The sequence below is a fragment of the Papio anubis genome, chromosome 12, assembly GCF_008728515.1.
Source record: "Papio anubis isolate 15944 chromosome 12, Panubis1.0, whole genome shotgun sequence".
In the NCBI taxonomy this organism is placed as follows: Eukaryota; Metazoa; Chordata; class Mammalia; order Primates; family Cercopithecidae; genus Papio; species Papio anubis.
The window spans coordinates 62,475,279-62,494,775 of record NC_044987.1 but is presented as its reverse complement, the minus strand read 5'-3'; the positions used below and the strand labels follow the sequence as shown (position 1 = coordinate 62,494,775).

Sequence of the window (19,497 nt, the reverse complement as noted above, 5' to 3'; positions counted from 1 at the left end):
GTGGTGGTGCATGCCTGTAATCCCAGCTACTCAGGAGGCTGAGGCAGGAGAATCACTTGAACCCAGAAGGCGGAAGTTGCGGTGAGCCGAGACCGCGCCTTTGCATGCCAGCCTGGGCAACAAGAGCGAAACTGGGTCTCAAAAAAAAAAAAAAAAGAAATGTAGGCTGGGCATAGTAGCTCATGCCTGTAATTCCAGCATTTTGGGAGACTGGAGTGGAAGGATAGGTTGATCCCAGGAGTTTGAGACCAGCTTGGGCAACGTAGTAAGACCCAATCTTTAAAAAAAGAATTAGCTGGGTGTGGTAGTGTAGGCCTGTAGTCCTAGCTACTTTGGAGGCTGAGATGGGAGGATCACTTGAGCCTGGGAGGTTGAGGCTGTGATTGTCACAGTGGACTGTGATTGTGCCACTGCACTCCGTCCTGGGCAACAGAGTGAGACCCTGTCTCAAAAACAAAAAACAGTCTGGGCGCAGTGGCTTACGCCTGTAATCCTAGCACTTTGGGAGGCTGAGGCGGGCAGATCACCTCAGGTCAGGAGTTTGAGACCAGCCTGGCCAACATGGTAAAACCCTGTCTCTAGTAATAATACAAAAATTAGCCAGGCGTGGTGGCAGGTGCCTGTAATCCCAGCTACTGGGGAGGTTGAGGCAGGAGAATTGCCTGAACCCGGGTGGCAGAGGTTGCAGTGAGCCAAGTTCATGTCACTGCACTCCACCCTGGGCGACAAGAGTGAAACTCCGTCTCAGAAAACAAAAAGCAAACCAAAAAAAAAAAAAAAAAAAAAAACCCAAAAAACAAAAGCCCTACTTACAAAGAAGAGGCCAAATAAATAAGGTTAAAAGAAGAACAAATGTAAAATTTAAAACAAAAAATTTGTAAAAATACAAAAAAAAAAAGCCCTGTTGTTTGGAGTAAGAGATCATACTGTATCTAAATTTTAGATACTGTTCTTTTCAATTCTAGCAATACTAATACTTTAGATTGCTTATAGTTCAGATTTGTTGATGATTTAAAAAATACTCCACCTACTCTGTTATAGCACTTATACTGAATTGTGGTTGGTTCTTTCTCCGCAGCAGACTTGCATTCTTCTCATTTACTCTCTCTTGGAACCTCATAACAGCTCTGCAAGGTAGTCAGGGTAGGTATTTATCTCCAGTTTTCAGATTAATAAACCAAGGTACAGAATCCTGAAGTGATTGCTGGGAACACATGACCATTAAATTGGAGAGTTGGACCTAAAACCAAAATCCCATTCTTGGTTAAGTGCTCTTTCTGTAGGTTCCTCTTAAAGGCTTCAGGAAATTTTTATCAATTGCTGCCATAGTCAGAAGTTTTTAACCCTCTTGAGTTTCCTTATTTAACGCCTGTTGCCTAAGTCCTTTCCTTGGATCTCAGGTACTTTCTCAACCTCCTCTTAAGTCTCTTCATCATCTTGCCTACCTAGCCTCTCCAGATTTCCCCACAAACTCAGTGAATGATGATTGGTAGGCAGCTTAAGAGACAGAAGATCTGGATTGGAAACCTAGCCCAAACCAGACTTGCCTTTTGGCTTCTGCATAGCTCAGTTTTCATCATCTAGTCAGAGTCTAACATTACTCTTTAGCTCCCTCAGGGATGTTAGGGGAAGGGATAAGTTTATGCCTGGAAAAGTATCCATCCTATTTTTGAAGTTCTCTAGGAAGAAGCTTTCATCATCTCTGTCTGCTACCAAATACAGTATATCTTTAGATCTCTACCTCCTGAACTGCTTTCCCTCCTGGAACCGGTGAGTGGCAAAATCTCCTACCTGGAAATCTTTAAAGTACTGTAGATTTTTCTTAGACCAAGATATTAAGAGGATTACTAGAATGTGGAATTAGAGAATTCTGACTAAGATGGTAAGGGGCTGTAATTCACTTTCTATGAGAAATAAAAACTACTATCTTCAGAATATAATGAAAACTTGTAGCTGTGGTATCTTTATCGGCCTCCTTTGAGTCTCATCTACCTCTTTAGGCTCATTTCTCACCCCTTCCTCAAATACTAGCTGTCTTTTCTCAAGTATACCATGCCCCCTCATCCTGGAACACTCATCATGATGCCTTTTTCTATCTGGACCTGTTTGGCCATCAGGACGGAAATCAAAGGATTCTTCTTTCAGGCAGCCTTCCTTGGGAGGTTTCTCCACTTTGAGTGGAGTGCCTCTCTATACTTTCTTGGTCACCAGCCCTTACTCCGTTAAAGCACTTAATTGTGGTTATATGTTTCTCCTCAGTAGACTTGTATTCTTCAGGAGATTTTGGTTTTCATCTCTGAATTCCCCAGTCATTAGCATGGCGTCCAGTAAGTGCTCAGTAAATGTTTATTAAGTGACTGCTTGACTGACTCATTTGCTTGAAGTGGAAGAGATGGGAAAGAAGACATAGTTCTAGGTATTAGAATGAGTTCTCAAAAGAAACATGGAGTAAATTTACTTTGTGCTCCTCTGAAAGATGAGTTGGACCCAGAGACAGAAATGACACAAAGGCAGATTTTTCAGGTCAGCATCAGGAAAGAGCTGTCTAGCAAATATATTCGTATTGGAATGGTAAGGATGACTATGTGTAGGTGCGATAGGAGGGAAACAACTCCAACCGTGTTCTGCCTTGTAGAGTGTCCAGTAACGTGTAGTGTCTCACCAGGTCATAGAAACTACACTGAATATGTCTGTTTATTGGGCCTCTGGATGACTCTTCAGCTATCATTCATCTGAAGCCTTCCTGTAGTCTTCTCCAGGCTTAATATCCTGGTGTCTTCAGCTGTTCCTTATGTGATTTGGTTTCCAGACCCTTTATTACAATCCTAGCTGCTCTCTTACGGCCTGCTGTCTTACGACCATGCTTATTTGTTAGTGTTCTTTGTATGGTGTGGCCCCAAGCCCTGATCCCAGGGTCCCAGGGATACTTTAACAGAGCAGAGAACAGTAGACCTGCTGCCTCCTCCATTCTGGGTATATTCTTTTTTTTTTTTTTTTTTTTTTTTGAGATGAAGTCTCACTCTGTTGCCCAGGCTGGAGTGCAGTGGCACGATCTCGGCTCACCGCAACCTCTGCCTCCCGAGTTCAAACGATTCTCCTGCCTGAGCCCCCCGAGTAGCTAGAACTACAGGCGTGTACCACCACGCCCAGCTAATTTTTGTATTTTTAGTAGAGACAGGGTTTCATCATGTTGATTGGCCAGGATGATCTCGATCTCTTGACCTCGTGATCTGCCCACCTTGGCCTCCCAAAGTACTGGAATTACAGGCATGAGCCACGGCGCCTGGCCCATTCTGAGTATTTTCTTAGTTAAGCAGGGTTGTCTTGGCTATGTTGGCAGCAGCCCTGTTGGCATATATTCCCTGGCAATTTGTGGTTAACTGAAACCCCTAAGCCTGTTTCATGTGAGCTACTATTAAGCCATTCCTTCCCCGTCCTATACTTTGGTAGTTAGGTTTCATCTTGTGGTTTTGATTCTTCATTTCAGCTTATTAGCTCATGGAATGTTAGGGCTAAAAGAACCCTAAATATAAACTTTATTCATTTTGATCTTATTTCTTCTATTTTCCATGTTCTCTGCCTCCCTTTCTCTCCCCACAAGCTTTGTGCTGTCCACAGTTTGGAGGTTGTGTTTTCTTCCAAAGCATTTATGAAAATATTGAGCAGAGCCATGGAGCATGTCCCAGAATCCTACCTCCAGTTGACTGCAGTCTATTTGTCAGCATATTTTCAAGCTGATTGTTCTATTAGCTGTGGGTCTCTACCTTTATTCTACTACTTGGGCTTATAGTTTCATTTCATCCACAATATTGCTTTTCAGCCAGATAGGGTGGGAGAGTGATCTCTAGCTTACAACATGAGGAGACGTAGAGGTGGTAAGATGAGAATCCTGAAAGTCAAAAGTGCCAAGCATCTGCGGACTGGAAAGGCACCTGATGCACAGGGAAAGATATGATCTGTTTTCATGAATTCTGATTTCTCTGAGATGAAAGGGATCTGCAGGTTTTCTTATTAGAAATAATTGTCAGGTAGTGTTGATTCCATCTCTACCAACACACCTTCTACTCATGGTTCCAGATCTCAGTTAAGAGGCAATCCATTTAAATGTGAAATAGCTCTTACTGTTAGCATCTGACATCGTCATCTCAACTATTTTAGCCTTGTGGAGGAATAAGCAGGATATTGCTATTCTTGTCCCTCAGTAAATCAATGAGTTAGTTTCAGGCTAGTCTTCAGCTTTGTATTTGCACATTCAGGGAAAGAAGGATGAATGACTTTTGTGTTACTCCTTCCACCTGGCCAGACCCAAGCCTCCTTTAGAATCATTCAGAACTCTGCCTCTTCCAGGATGTTTTCCTGACAGCTCCTGCCTCATCTTTCCTCTGAATTCGCATGTCAGTACTTGATGCTTTGTACTGGCCGCCTAATTCATGTGTTTATATCCCATCAGCCAAGTCCTGGAGGGCCAAGGCTTTCATGCTTTCCATAGCATCAGGCACAAGTGTTTGAGCAAATTAGTGAACCAAGTGTGTCTCCATAAGTGTTGCCATGAGATGGCACCAGAGGCCCTGCAATTGTTCTGCATAACTTTTAGCTGTTTATCGCCATTTATATGCCTTCCTTAATGAAGTTTAAACTTATTTACCAAGCAAAATGCCGATAAATACTGAAGTAGAAACTGAAAAAAAAAATTTATTTTTATTTATTTATTTATTTTTATTTTTTTTAAGAGGCAGGGTGCGCCATGTTGCCCAGGCTGGTCTCAAGCTCCTGGGCTCAAGCGATCCGTCTGCCTCAGCCCCACAAAGTGCTGGAATTACAGGAGTGAGCCACCATGCCCAGCTTACAGTAGAAATTTTAAACCAAACAAAGAAACCAGGTAACTTCCCCTTTTATCGCATGGTAGAATGTTCTGTTCACTCAGCTCCTCTGCCTTGCCCCTCCCCAGGAACTTGCCCTTCCACCAGCAGCTGCTTTCTAGGCCCCAAGCATAAGCTGGCTTTCACTCCCTAATGGAGACAGCCTGGGGACCTGAAAATGGCCTCAAATTCTTGGTTTGTGTTTTCTGATAATTTATTTTTCCTAGAAAGGACAATTAAACATTAATAAGAAATTGCTTATAACCTCATCACTTTTCATATGTCAGTTATTTCAGTTTCCTCATTCTGGTCTTTGCTCCTTTGTATGTGTGACTTTATGCATTTTTAATCATGCAAAGCCGTAATAAGAGCTCTCATTTACTGAGCGCTTATTATGAATTACGCACCACACTTGTTTTATATATATTACTTCCATTTAAATATAAAAACTATTATATCAAATGCTTATATTTACTACACTACTCATAATGAATGCTGACATTATTAGGAACTGTTCTAAGTGTTTCCATGCCTTAACTCATTTAACCCATACAACCTTATGAGTAGATACCGTTAACCCCATTTTACCATAGTTTAGAGAACCAAAGCTTATCAGAGTTAAGCGATCTGCCTACGTTAACACAGTAATTAGCTGTATTGGGATTCATATTTAGATAGTTTTAATTCTAAAATTTCTGATCATTTCAGTGTATCATTTCATTTTGTTCATTCTTTAATCATTTCTATTTGGACTTCTGGAAATGGTCTGAAGGCTAACAGAATCATTAAAATTAGAGTTTGATTTAGATCTTTTTCCTGCAGCTAACCTGGTAGCCCCTAGAGGACTAGAGGTCATGTTTATTTCTGTACTCCTTTTCCCATTAAATGCAAAATTAATACTTAATGGGTTGAATGAGTAAGTGGGTGAACACTGTCTCTACTCTCCTAGGAAGTCTGGGATACAGAACTAGTTGATAGAAACTTAGCCTGTTAGAACTTGAAGGGGTTTGAAAAATCAAGCCAATCCCTTCCTCCAAGGAAGAAGGACCTCCTTAGGGTGACCCAGTGAGTTGGAGGCAGAACAGTACTAGAACCCCGGTCTCCTGGGCTTTTACTCCACCATCTGGTTTCAAAAAGCCTAATCCTATGTCTAAATTCCTTTCTCTCTCCCCTTTTTTCCCTTTCTCTCTTGCCTCTTCTTCTCTGTCTCTTCTCTCTCACACACAGTCTCTCTCTCTCTTTCTCTTGGTGTGACTTGATGTAGCTTTACATACTTGATGTATATCTCTTTTTTTTTTTTTTTTTGAGACAGAGTCTCGCTCTGTCGCCCAGGCTGGAGTGCAGTGGCCTGATATCAGCTCACTGCAAGCTCCGCCTCCCGGGTTCACGCCATTCTCCTGCCTCAGCCTCCCGAGTAGCTGGGACTACAGGCACCTGCCACCTCGCCCGGCTAGTTTTTTTTTGTATTTCTTAGTAGAGACGGGGTTTCGCCGTGTTAGCCAGGATGGTCTCGATCTCCTGACCTCGTGATCCACCCATCTCGACCTCCCAAAGTGCTGGGATTACAGGCTTGAGCCACCGCGCCCGGCCACTTGATGTATATTTCTAGATGTAGTTTTTTCATCCTAAAATTTCAAGCCCGAAAACTACAAAACAAACAAGATTTTTCTTTCCTGATGCCCAGACTTAATCCTAATTGTGTCTTTGTCCAACTCAGAATAGAATCCAGGATCTCTGCTTCTGTCCTCACCCAAAATGTGCAGAGCTGCATGTAGAGAAACTTACCTTGATTCACATTCCTCTTCAGAACATACTATTGGTGATTGGTGGGGAGTGGAAAAGAGCATCTTAGAGCAGGCTGGTTGTTTTAATGCAACAGCCAAGTTTTTGAAAAACTGGCAGGAGAACAGGAATTTCTGTTTTTTTCTCAGAGAGAGCAAATGTGACCAGACTATGTGATTTAATTCTTCTCTGGGCCTACTGTTTTGTAAACAGTCCCATGAGCCTGTTAAAGCAAATAGCGTGAAGACCAAAAACCCTCCACCCCTTCTTGCCATATGCCACCCTTTTAGTTTCATAAGTTGGGTTGCCTTTTCCCCTAGTTTAAATAATCTGCAGTTGTTTGTTGTGATGTCTTTTCTTGGTGCTCCTAGTGTCTCGCAGAAAATGGCACCTGGGGCATTATTTGGGTAGCCATTTGTTAGTACATCCTGGTGCTTCCACACTTTTTATGTAAGGTCAGACTGTTTTAGAATGCTTCATTCAGAGAGTCAGTTGTGGGTTCCTGTGCAGTGAATTGTTATTGAGGCTTCATGGCTCATGGACCAGCAGCCAGTACCCTCAGGTACACAGAATGGGAACCTCTAAAGCAAAGTGGTTCTGCTTACCATTTTCTCTGTCCTGTTCTGTTTCTTTTTTCCTATAAAATGACGCTTTTGTGTGTGTGCGTGTGTTTTGTTTTTTAAGATGGAGTCTCACACTCTGTCACCTGGGCTGGAGTGTGATGGCGCAATCTCAGCTCGCTGCAATCTCCACCTCCCAGTTTCAAGCGATTCTCCTGCCTCAGCCTCCCAAGTAGCTGGAATTACAGGTGCCTGCCACCAGGCCTGGCTAATTTTTGTATTTTTAATAGAGACGGGGTTTCACCATGTTGGCCAGGCTGGTCTTAAACTGCTGACCTAAGGTGATCCACCTGCCTTGGCCTCCCAAAGTGTTGGGATTACAGGCGTGAGCCACCATGCCTGACCATCTGAGGCTTTTTTTTTGTCACAGAGAAGTCTGTAAGAGAATGGTAGCTACAGACAAACACTAAAACGAAGCTCTAAGCTGCACTACCTATTATGGCAGCCATCAGTCCCATGTGCCTGCTGACCACTTGAAATGTAGCTAGTCTGTTGTAAATGTAAAATACATATTTGATTTCAAAGCCTTAGTACCAAAAAAAGTAAGCCATTTCATAAATAATTTTAATCTTGAATACATATTGAGATATTTTGTATATATTGGGATAAATAGAATATATTATTGAAATGAAAACCTGTTTCTTCTTACCTTTTAAAAAATGTAACTAGAAGATTTTAAACTGTGTTTGTGACTTGCATGATATTTCGTTTGGATAGCACTGGTCTAGAAATCCCTAATCTTTTTTTTTTTTTGAGACAGAGTCTTGCTCTGTCACCTTGGCTGCAGTGCAGTGGCGCGATCTCGGCTCACTGCAAGCTCCGCCTCCTGGGTTCACACCATTCTCTTGCCTCAGCCTCCCGAGTGAGTAGCTGGGACTACAGGCGCCTGCCACCTCGCCCAGCTAATTTTTTTTTTTTTTTGTATTTTTATTAGAGACGAGGTTTCACCGTGTTAGCCAGGATGGTCTCAATCTCCTGACCTCGTGATCCGCCCACCTCAGCCTTCCAAAGTGCTGGGATTACAAGTGTGAGCCACTATGCCTGGCCAAGTAAATACTTTCTTTTTTTTTTTTTTTTTTTTTGAGACGGAGTCTGGCTCTGTCACCCAGGCTGGAGTGCAGTGGCCGGATCTCAGCTCACTGCAAGCTCCGCCTCCCGGGTTCACGCCATTCTCCTGCCTCAGCCTCCCGAGTAGCTGGGACTACAGGCGCCTGCCACCTCGCCCGGCTAAGTTTTTGTATTTTTAGTAGAGACGGGGTTTCACTGTGTTAGCCAGGATGGTCTCAATCTCCTGACCTCGTGATCCGCCCGTCTCGGCCTCCCAAAGTGCTGGGATTACAGGCTTGAGCCACCGCGCCCGGCAATACTTTCTTAGTTTACTATAGAACGCCAGGAAACTAGCCACTCTTTTCCTCTCTGTATCTCTCTTTTTTGTTGTTGTTTTTTAAAAAATATTCTTTCATTTCGTTGATGGCATCAGGAAGAAAACCTCCATTACGTATTATGTGGTATCTTTTTTTATACCTGCTACTCACTGGAGAAGGGTGACATCTAGTGACAGAAGGGTGGTTGGGAAGGGAGTTAGGAGGCATTGGAGAGAAGACTGGCGATGACTTCAAACTTCTGTCTTAGAGTTAGAATTATTTTATGCCTTTAAAAAACTTCAGCTAACAAGTCTGAGGGAAGGCTCTGAAGGAGGGAGAGTAAAACAGGCACTCTTTAAAATAGAAATGTACCTCTCTCCGAGGGAATCCTACTCTTGTTTTACTTTCCTTTTATTTATTGGAATTTATTAAGGACATACCGTGGGCCAGCAGTTTTCTAGTGTAGAGGAAATGGGAATACGGCCTAGTCACTGCCCACAAGGAGCTTACATACAGGTAGAGAATGAATTCAAGCCCAGCCTCATACTCTAGATAAGCACTATAATGATGTTAGAAAAAAAATGCTTTTGGAGCACTGGAAAGCACTCTCTGCCTGGAAAGGAGACTGAAGGCCTTGTGTGTCTTGGATGTGATATTGTCAGGCAGAAAGGCAGGTGGGAAGGACAACCTGATGGGGACAACCTGGCTTAAAGGCCTGGGGAGTGGCAGATGGCCCTTGAAATCGTAGGTTGGGGCCATATTATGGGGGATTTGACAGCCTGGCTAAGAATGTTGGATCCTCTCTACAAAAAATACAAAAATTAGCCAGGCATAGTGGCATGTGCCTGTAATCCCAGCTACTCGGGAGGCTGAGGCAGGAGAATCGCTTAAACCTGAGAGGCAGAGGCTACAGTGAGCCGAGGTCAAGCCATTACGCTCCAACCTGGGCAACCTGAGCAAGACTCCATCTCAAAATAAATAAAAGGAATGTTGGATCCTATCCTTTATGCAGGGGGACTGTTCAAGCAGAGAAATGACATGGTCAAGATTTTGTGTTCGGGGTACCATTCTTCACTCCTCAAAAGGATAGACACTGAATGCAGGGAGATTAACAAAGAGCTCATTGCAGTCAGCCAGCCAAGTGGTAGCAAGAGCTCAAATGGAAAGGAAAGAATATATCCAAGAGATAGTTGAGTGAGGGATGAAAGGGAGGAGGAGTCAAATATGGTCCTAAGTTTGTGACTTGTATCACTAGTGGAGTTACCTTTATCCAAAGCTGGAAGTACAGGAGAGGATCAAGCTAAAATAGAAAACAAGCTGCATTTGGGACTGTGGACAGAGCTGCAGAGGGATCTGGCTAGAGCTGAAGCGCTTGTGTTTGTGTTTCAGATGGTGACCCTCTTTCAGATGTGGGTTGTTCCCCTCTATTTCACAGTGAAGCTGCACTGGTGGAGGTTCCTAGTGATCTGGATCTTGTTCTCTGCTGTCACAGCCTTTGTCACCTTCCGAGCCACCCGAAAACCTCTAGTACAGACAACCCCAAGGTGAGAGTTTAAATAGTGGGAAGAGCCCATGTTTTCCGAAGCTGATGGGTTGGAATGCATGGGAGGAACATAGGTTTAGACTGAAAAAATTCCTGGTTTTGTCTGCCAAAACTACTTGGCATGGGGCCCCTCTAAAACGAGCTGATTGGGAGACCCCCTCCCCTATTCATCGATTAAAAACCCCAGATATTTCTGTATAGCTTACTTTATGGTTTCAAGGTCTTTTTATATTAAAGGCAAACAAAAATAAGCAAATCATGGTGATCATTGTGGTCTCATTTTAAATGTTTTCTTCTGTGAACCCTTCTCTGATCTCTGAATTAGATTTTCCAGTATATTCTCTCATATTGCACGGTAGTGTTCCTTCATATAACTTACCACAATTTATAACTAAATACTGTTTTGAGTATCTATCTCCCTCACTAAACTCTTACCTCTGAGATCAGGAACCACATCCATTGTTTGTCACTGTATATTCAAGCCCTGCCATGGGGCCTGGCACATAGTAGCCTACTCTGTGAATTTTTGTTGAACGAATGAATCTTAGCAAATTTATAATTTTCCAATAAACGATACCTCCTTCTTGAGTCACAAAGCAGCCACTGCCTGTATAATTCTTTTTATTTTATTCAAATTCGTTTCTCATTTGATCCTCCCAACCAGCTTGTGAGGTAATTTAATATCTGTACTCAACAGAAAAAGAGATTTTCTCATTCATTCAAATAAGCACCTACTATGTGCCAGGCCCTGTGCTGAGCGCTGGGGATACAGAGCTGGATAAGACATGGTCCCTATCTCAAGGAGTACTCTGTTTAATGGAGGAGATGGACGAGAAAGCCCCTGTTGCAGTGAAGTTGGTAAGTGCTATGACAGAGGTTTGTGTAGGTCCAAGAGAGCTTTACTGGCCAGCCTCAAAGTTGTGACCACCTGATCCAAAGTCTTTCAATGGTAGACTGCTCTTCTTCCTATTATGTTCTACTTTCCTGCAAGCCTTTCTCTGGCCTTCTGGAGTTTCATTGTATTAGGTGAAATAGGTGATCCAGAAGTTTATCTTTGGCTTTGGTAATTTAAGGGCCATTGTGGAAGATACAGGATGTGGAGCCGGATGAATGTGAATTGGGACCTCTAGCCCTGCCACTTGTTCAACTGTATGACCTTACCTTTCTGAGCCTTGAATTCTTCATCCCTAAAAATGGGACAGTAATTGCTACCTCACATAGGAAGATAAGGTGATATGAAGAAAAAATGCAGTAGAACAATGTAAGAGTCACCATGAACACCACAAACAGTGCCAACTTTTGGCTAAAATGATTGAAAATATGTCTCTAATATGGAGGATTTTTATAATAGTAACTACTAGCTTTTTTTTTTTTTCTTTTTTTGAGACGGAGTCTCGCTCTGTCGCCCAGGCTGGAGTGCAGTGGTGCGATCTCAGCTCACTGCAAGCTCTGCCTCCCGGGTTCACACCATTCTTCTGCCTCAGCCTCCCGAGTTGCTGGGACTACAGGCGCCCACCACCATGCCTGGCTAATTTTTTGTAGTTTTTTAGTAGAGACGGGGTTTCGTCATGTTAGCCAGGATGTCTTGATCTCCTGACCTCATGATCTGCCCGCCTCGATCTCCCAAAGTGCTGGGATTACAGTTGTGAGCCACTGTGCCCAGCCAGTAACTCCTTGCTATTTATTTATTTATTTATTTATTTAGAGACAGTGTCTCACTCTGTCGCCCAGGCTGGAGTGCAGTTCACTGCAATCTCTGCCTCCCGGGCTCAGGCAATTCTCCTGGCTCAGCCTCCCAAGTAGCTGGGATTACAGTTTGTGTGCCACCACACCCAGCTAATTTTTTTTTTTTTTTTTTGAGACGGAGTCTGGCTCTGTCGTCCAGGCTGGAGTGCAGTGGCCAGATCTCAGCTCACTGCAAGCTCCGCCTCCTGGGTTCACGCCATTCTCCGGCCTCAGCCTCCCGAGTAGCTGGGACTACAGGCGCCCGCCACCTCGCCCGGCTGGTTTTTTGTATTTTTTAGTAGAGACGGGGTTTCACCATGTTAGCCAGGATGGTCTCGATCTCCTGACCTCGTGATCCACCCGTCTCGGCCTTCCAAAGTGCTGGGATTACAGGCTTGAGCCACCGCGCCCAGCCTAATTTTGTTTTTTTTTTGTATTTTTGGTAGAGACCACGTTGGCCAGGCTGGTCTTAAACTCCTGACCTCAAGTGATCTGCCTGCCTCGGGCTCCCAAAGTGCTGGGATTACAGGTGTGAGCCACCACGCCCGGCCCTGTAACTAACATTTGATAGTGCTTTACAATTTCAAAGCACTTTTTAAAAACAGAGATGAGGTCGCACTCTGTCGCCCAGGCTAGAGTGCAGTGCCATGATCACAACTCACTGCAGCCTCATTCTCCTCGGCTCAACCAGTTTTCCCATCTCAGTCTCTGGAGTAGCTGGGACTACAGGCATGCTCCACCTTGCCTGGCTATTTTTTTTTTTTTTATTTTTAGTAGAGACAAGGTCTCACTGAGTTTCCTAGGCTGGTCTCTGAACTCAAACAATCCTCCCACCTCAGCCTCCCAAAGTGTTGGGATTCCAGGTGTGAGCCATTGTGCCTGCCCTCATAGCACTTTCATAAACATCCTTATTTGTACTATACATGCAGCATTTCATGAACATGTATTATATACCAGGAAATGGGCTCCATACACCTCTCTTGTCTCAAAGAGGTGATTTGACTTATCTGAGGTTACCCAGCTACTAAAACATCACTTAATCCATATTGAGTTTTTTGACCTAAAATTTCATGTCCCTTTCACTATGTCTCTCTCCTTTATGATCAGTGCAAACCCTGGAGAATGGAACTGTGTGTATTCTTTAAGACAGCACTAGAAGGAAGATGTTTGGATCCTTTCCCTAGCCTGAGAAACCATCACCGCTTGCCTGGCCACAGCAAGGAGGCACGGGCAGAGAAGGACCTTGACTTTCCTCCCTAGGGCTCAGCAGGGTTGGTAGTAACCTAGTCAGCTCTCAGGAACCACATAGACTTGTGCTGGTTATTCAGGCAGATTGCTAACTTGTTCATTAGCTCCCATCAGAGATAGAGTAGTGGCTCCTGATGACGGGAACCCACTCTTGTAGCATTTAAAAGGCTCTGGTTTGGCCAAGCAAGCAGCGGTTTATGCTTGTAATCCCAGGGAGGCTGAGGTGGGAGGATCCCTTGAGCCTAGGAGTTGGAGGCCAGCCTGGGCAACATTGCAAGAAGACCCTGTCTCTAGCCAGAAAAAAAAAAAAAAAAAGGCCCTGGTTCATTCAGGAAACCGTCTTTCTTGCTGAGTCTAGTAGCTGAGATCCATCAATTAGATTGTACGCTGTTCTTCGTTGGCTCCTGGGGGCACACTACTCTTCCTTCAGGAGCATGAACAACCCCATTCTACTTCACTACCACCACACACTTGTATCCAACTCAAAAGGTACTTCTTAAGTGCCTCTCTCCTTTCTCTTCTCCCTCAGAAGAAAATTCATTTCAGAAGCAAATTCATTATACATCATTTCATTTTTGGCCTGTGGATAGGAGCAAAGCTGTATTCAGACTAACCAGGCCCAGGTACAAAAAACCTGTAGCTCATTCTACCTCGGATTCGTCTCTTGATTTCTGTTTCTGAACAACTAGCCTTCCTGCCTGTTAATCTTCTGAGCGTAGTTGTGTTTAATACTTTTTACTTCCTCATTTGAGGTGACATAGCTGTCTAAGGTCAGCTGTGCTCCTTCTGTGAGGCAGAAACTGCCTTTTTAGGAATCTTTTCCTTGGTCTGAGACCATGAAAATACAAAGCACAGCCGGGCGTGGTGGCTCACGCCTGTAATCCCAGCACTTTGGGAGGCTGAGGCAGGCAGATCATGAGGTCAGGAATTCGAGACCAGCCTGGCCAATGTGGTGAAACCCTGTCTCTACTAAAAAAATATAAAAATTAGCCAGTGTGGTGGTGGGCACCTGTAGTCCCAGTACTCAGGAGGCTGAGGCAGAAGAATTGCTCGAACTCGGAAGGCAGAGGTTGCAGTGACCCGAGGTCGCGCCACTGCACTCCAGCTTAGGTGACAGAGCAAGACTCTCATCTCCAAAAAAAAAAAAAAAGGAAAATACAAAGAAGTACTACTTCTCGAATATATGGAGGCATTTCTGCAGTTAAGGGAGTGAGCAGCTTTGAATAGTAACTGAAGTTGCTCAGTAAGTCCTGAGCAAAGACCGTGGTGTCCCCATTGATGTGACAATAAAGGATTCTGGTGATCCAGTGACCACTGAGGCCAGAATCTCTGTGTCAGCTGCACTAACTTTCTCTCCTTTCCCCAGGTTGGTTTATAAGTGGTTCCTGCTAATCTATAAAATCAGCTATGCCACTGGCATCGTTGGCTACATGGCTGTCATGTTTACCCTCTTTGGTCTTAACTTATTATTCAAGTGAGTACCCTTTGTTTTTGTTTTTGCTGGAGTTTGGGGAAGAGTGGCTGTTGAGATGTACCTCTTGCTGCAAGTCGTGGTTATTAACAGGAGGGACATAATATCCAGGATAGGAGACTTGGGTGCTGTGGAGGAATGGGCGAAGACAGGCTCTCCATGATTTGTGCTGGCAGAAAGCAAGGAATGTCTGAATATATACAGTGTCAAAGTCCTAAATCATTTTATATTTTCCAAGGCTTTATATTTTAGTGGAAAAGTCTAGTAACCAAAGTAAGCATAATAGTTATTATAACCTGCTATCCATAATTCTGTCACTTTAACAGAGCTGTTTTTCTCATCGGTGTGTACTGTTCATTTGCAACATCCACTCTGCATGAATGGCCTTATGTGTAACCCGGCCAGGGGTTGGCAAACTGTGCCCTCTGTGCCAAATAGCCCACAACCTGTTATTATGAAATAAAGTTTTACTGGAACATAGTCATGCTCATTCATTTATATATTGCCTGTGGCTGTTTTTCCACTAAAACAGCAGAGTTGAATAGTCATGATAAAGATCATATGGGCTACAAAACCTAAAATATTTACCATCTGGCCCTTTATAGGAAAAGTTTGCTGACTCTTGGGCTAGACCATCAACCTACATGACCATGGTTGGCTACAGCTAGCAACAGATTTGACTTAGAAGGATACAAAACAAAAAGATAGAGCAGGGCAGTGTCTGCAATCTTCACAGTAGACTCAGAGCTTAGGTGTGAGGGAATGAGATGACACAGACTGGTGTGGAAGCCACCCTGGCCTAGGAGCCCCATTCCCGCAGGAACACATCCAGTTTCAAGAATGTCCCAGTCCAGATGCGTTGTACTAATCACAGGTCATAATTAGTGTTTCCTGTCCTATAGCTGACATTCGACAAGATTTCTCAGGAAACAGTTGTAGAAAGTTAAGCCATGGATGTTAAGTCCTGCTTCATTTTTGGGCACTTAGGTTGTTTCAATTTAGTACCGTCATAGATAACGCTGCTCTGTTGCTTCCTAAGGGTGCATTCCTAGGAATGGAATTTTGGCTGTTGCCTCAGTTGTCATAAGCCTTCCAGAAGATCTCTATTAGCTTACAGGTCTTCCTACCCCGAATTGAGTCAGGTGCCAAGAAATCCTGAGCTCAAAGACTGGAGCGTACAGTGAGTCAGTGAGGCAGATGAGGGTGGAAATATGATTTCTTGGATGAAATACTGGTGGCTGTGGACAGTGGATCACGAGGAGCCCTAAGCCTAGGACAGTGCACTAAAGCTAGAGATTTAGGATTCAAATTTAAGATAATGAATGGAATGATTACTGGCCTCTTCCCTGAGCCTAGTTATATTGTAGGCAGGAGTCTCTGAAAGGAGTTTATTTTAGGACAAGTAAAAATAAATCCTGGCCAGGTGTGGTGGCTCTCACTTGTAATCCCAGCTATTTGGGATTCTGAGGCAGGAGGACTGCTTGAGGCCAGGAGTTCAAGACCAAGCTGGGCAACATATTGAGACCCTCAACTCCAAAAAAAAAGAAAAGAAAATTAGCTGGGTGTAGTGGCGTGCACCTGTATCCCCAGCTACTCAGGAGGCTGAGGCGGGAGGATTGCTTGAGCCCAGAAGTTCAAGGCTGCAGTGAGCTATGATTGTGCCACTGCACTCCAGCCCAGGTGACAAAGGGAGACCCCCATCTCGAAAAAAAATATAAATAAAATAAATCCTATTTTATATAGTGAGAGCACACTCATGAAATTCTTTCTTCCAGGGGTAGTACAGGCTGAAAGAATAAACAGGCTCCTGAAGGGTTTAGATGAATTCATCACTGTAGAGTCAAACACATCTTGTCGAAGAAAACAGATATCTCCTGGAAACTTTCTTTTTTTTTTTTTTTTTTTTTTTTTATGGGAGAAGGAGCCAATGCAACAGCTAGTTTTTACTGGAAAGAAGAAACTTTACAGCACATTTTGAGTAACTTAGTACAGGCGCTCAGTGTGCCAGCCGGTGGGGCACCAGCCTGTAATGGGCTCCACAGCGGGGGCATCGCTGGGCCTCGCCTTCATGCAGCCAAAACCAGATGACGCTGGTATTGTCCTCTTCACAGATGCAGCCCACTATTCTCTTGTTGGTGATGGAGGGAACTAAATTAGGGTCTTCCTTGGTGCCTGAAGTTCCCTTTGGGGGCAGTATATTGTATGGGTCCAGTCCCTTCCTTGCAGCCAGCATGACCTCCCTCTCCAACCCAGTCGCCTGCTCGTCATTGGTGGGAATACCACCTCCAGTTGCCATGGAGCGCACCGCAGCCACGCCACTGGGGCCGCGAACCCTCAGGGCCTGCGCGGCCAGCGCTCCAGCTCCGCGAAGTAACCTTGAAGGCATCGCGTCCTCGACTAGCAGCAGCAGTTCCGGGCTCCTGGAAACTTTCTAACCTGTATGGTTAAACAAAAAAATCAAGATTCTGTATTACGGGTTTTTTTTTTCTATTTTTTTTTTTGAGATGGAGTCATGCTTTATTGCCCAGGCTAGAGTGCAGTGGCTCTCTGCAACCTCCACCTCCCGAGTAGCGGGTTCAAATGATTCTCCTGCCTCAGCTTCCTGAATAGCTGGGACTACAGGCGTGTGCCACCACACCCGGTTAATTTTTGTATTTTTAGTAAGGATGGGGTTTCACCATGTTGGCCAGGCTGGTTTTGAACTGACTTCAGGTGATCCATTTGCCTTGGCCTCCCACAAGTGTTGGGATTACAGGCGTGAGCCACCACGCCTGGCCTCTGCATTATGTTTTAAATATAATTCTTCTGTAATTACAGTTTCTTTTTACTTGCCTAAACTCTACAATGAGGAAAACAGAATTGAGAATCTTGATCATTTTTGTGCTACTGATCAAATTAATTGGCGTAAGATCAATGATTTCTAGTGAGTTAAATATTCAAGGTTCATAAGCAAATGCAACTTTGTATATAAATATAATTTGTAACTAAGCAAATACATACGGTTATTTGTACAAATATTTTAACAAAGATAATTTTCTATAACAAAGATTTATAGACTCAAGGTTGCAAATTATTGGTCCTTGGAATTATTAAACCTTCTAATGTTATAGGCAAGATCTTTATCCTTCTTGTTAAATAGACTTGGACCAAAATTTAACTTTGATGACATGATACAGATTATTTATATATGTAGTTTATAATTTTATAGTAACTACTGTGTATTAATAAATATTTACTAATTTTATCTTTTTTTTTTTTTTTTTCTAAACCTGTGTTTGACAAGCCGTTTCTGTAAAGGTCCAAATAGTAAATATTTCAGGTCTTATGGGACAATAGGACTATAGGCCAAGGCAGGTGGATCACCTGAGGTCAGTTCAAAACCAGCCTGGCCAACATGGTGAAACCTCATTCTTACTAAAAGTACAAAAATTAACCGGGTGTGGTGGCACACGCCTGTAGTCCCAGCTGTTCAGGAGGCTGAGGCAAGAGAATCATTTGAACCCACTACTCGGGAGGTGGAAGTTGCAGTGAGCCACTGCACTCTAGCCTGGTACAAGAGGGAAAGCTCCTACCCTGTTCCACCCTGTTTGCCTGGGGAGGGGGCCAGGTCTCAGGTAGTGAGCATGCTTTGTGCTCAGTTGTCATAAGCCGAGACAATCTCAGAAGGAGGGGCATGTGGCCACTGGGATAATTTTCACTCTCTGCTCCAGTGACACCCAGATTTCTGGCATGCCCTTTCCTCCTTATGGATAGCTCAGCTGTTTCAACTTGGGTGGCTAGCTGGAGGAGAGACAGCTCAGCAAGGCAGCTCACTTAATGTCCGGCACTTACCAACAGTGGAGTTCCCAACATGTAGGTCCCAAGGAGCCCAGGTCCTGGGCAGCTGCAAGTCATTGCCACCAGTTAGGGGAGGCAAGGACTAAGAGCAGAGTGAGAAAAAGGGGTAGGAGGGGATACTGTAGCTTGGTCTTTGCAGCCTACAATGCTAGCCTCCTCAAGAGGTGTTCATGGGCCATATAAAAATAGGCAGCAGACTGGATTTGGTCATAGTTTGCCCACACTTGCTTTAGCCTTTGGGCCTTCTCGCTTTGGGCCCTGCTTTGTGTGTCCCAGAGTAGTAATCCAAAGAAGGTATGTCTCAGGGTGGGTCTTTCTAGCTCTAATACTTCCCTTGCAGGATCAAACCAGAAGATGCCATGGACTTTGGCATCTCCCTTCTCTTCTATGGCCTCTACTATGGAGTTCTTGAACGGGACTTTGCAGAAATGTGTGCAGACTACATGGCATCTACCATAGGGGTGAGTTCATCCGGGTTCTTAAATACTTAATAGACTCTTGAGACCTCCAAATTGTTCAAGTTGATGTCACTTGTTTAATGGACGAGAAAGGCACTAAGAGGTGAGATAAGCCAAATAAAATCCTTCAAGATGTGCGTATGCATGGACATTCCTTCCTTAAAGTTTGGAAAGCAGCACAGCCATAAAAAAGGATAAAACCATGTCCGTTGCAGCAACATGCTAGCTGGAGGCCTTTAGTGTAAACCAGTTAATGTAGGAACAGAAAACCAAATACTGCATGTTCTTTCTTATAAGTGGGAACTAAACGTTGGGTATTCATGGACATAAAGATGGCAGCAATAGACACTGGGGGCTACTAGAGGAGGAGGGAGTGGGGACAACGGTTGAAAAACTATCTGTTGGGTACTATGCTCACTACATGGGCAACAGGATCATTCGTACCCCAGACCTCAGTATCACGCAGTATACCCATGAAACAAACCTGCACATGTACCCTCTGAATCTAAAATAAAAGTTGAAATTGTTTTAAAAAAAAATTAGCCAAATCTCAGATGTAACTGTAATTTTTCTCTTTAGGGCCATTATAG

General features: G+C 43.9%; 2 protein-coding genes across 3 annotated transcripts in view; one reads left to right on the top strand and one right to left on the bottom strand.

Annotated features, from left to right (window-relative positions):
* RNF121 (ring finger protein 121) overlaps nucleotides 1-19,497 on the top strand; it is a 68,401-nt gene that overhangs the window by 42,951 nt on the left and 5,953 nt on the right. For both annotated transcript variants that reach the window (XM_003910354.3, XM_031653225.1), the window contains 3 exons: nucleotides 10,015-10,169; nucleotides 14,508-14,615; nucleotides 18,790-18,910. In XM_003910354.3, coding sequence (XP_003910403.1) covers nucleotides 10,015-10,169; nucleotides 14,508-14,615; nucleotides 18,790-18,910 — 384 coding nt within the window. The remainder of the gene's footprint in view (nucleotides 1-10,014; nucleotides 10,170-14,507; nucleotides 14,616-18,789; nucleotides 18,911-19,497) is intronic.
* On the bottom strand, nucleotides 16,499-17,027 carry LOC103877721 (cytochrome c oxidase subunit 5B, mitochondrial). Its single transcript, XM_009186823.4, has one exon. It carries the CDS (start codon nucleotides 16,996-16,998, stop codon nucleotides 16,609-16,611), a length of 390 nt encoding a protein of 129 aa, XP_009185087.2. The 5' UTR covers nucleotides 16,999-17,027; the 3' UTR covers nucleotides 16,499-16,608.

Excerpts from the sequence above, each read along its gene's own strand:
- LOC103877721 (XM_009186823.4), bottom strand. The coding sequence starts at position 16,998 with ATGCCTTCAAGGTTACTTCGCGGAGCTGGAGCGCTGGCCGCGCAGGCC.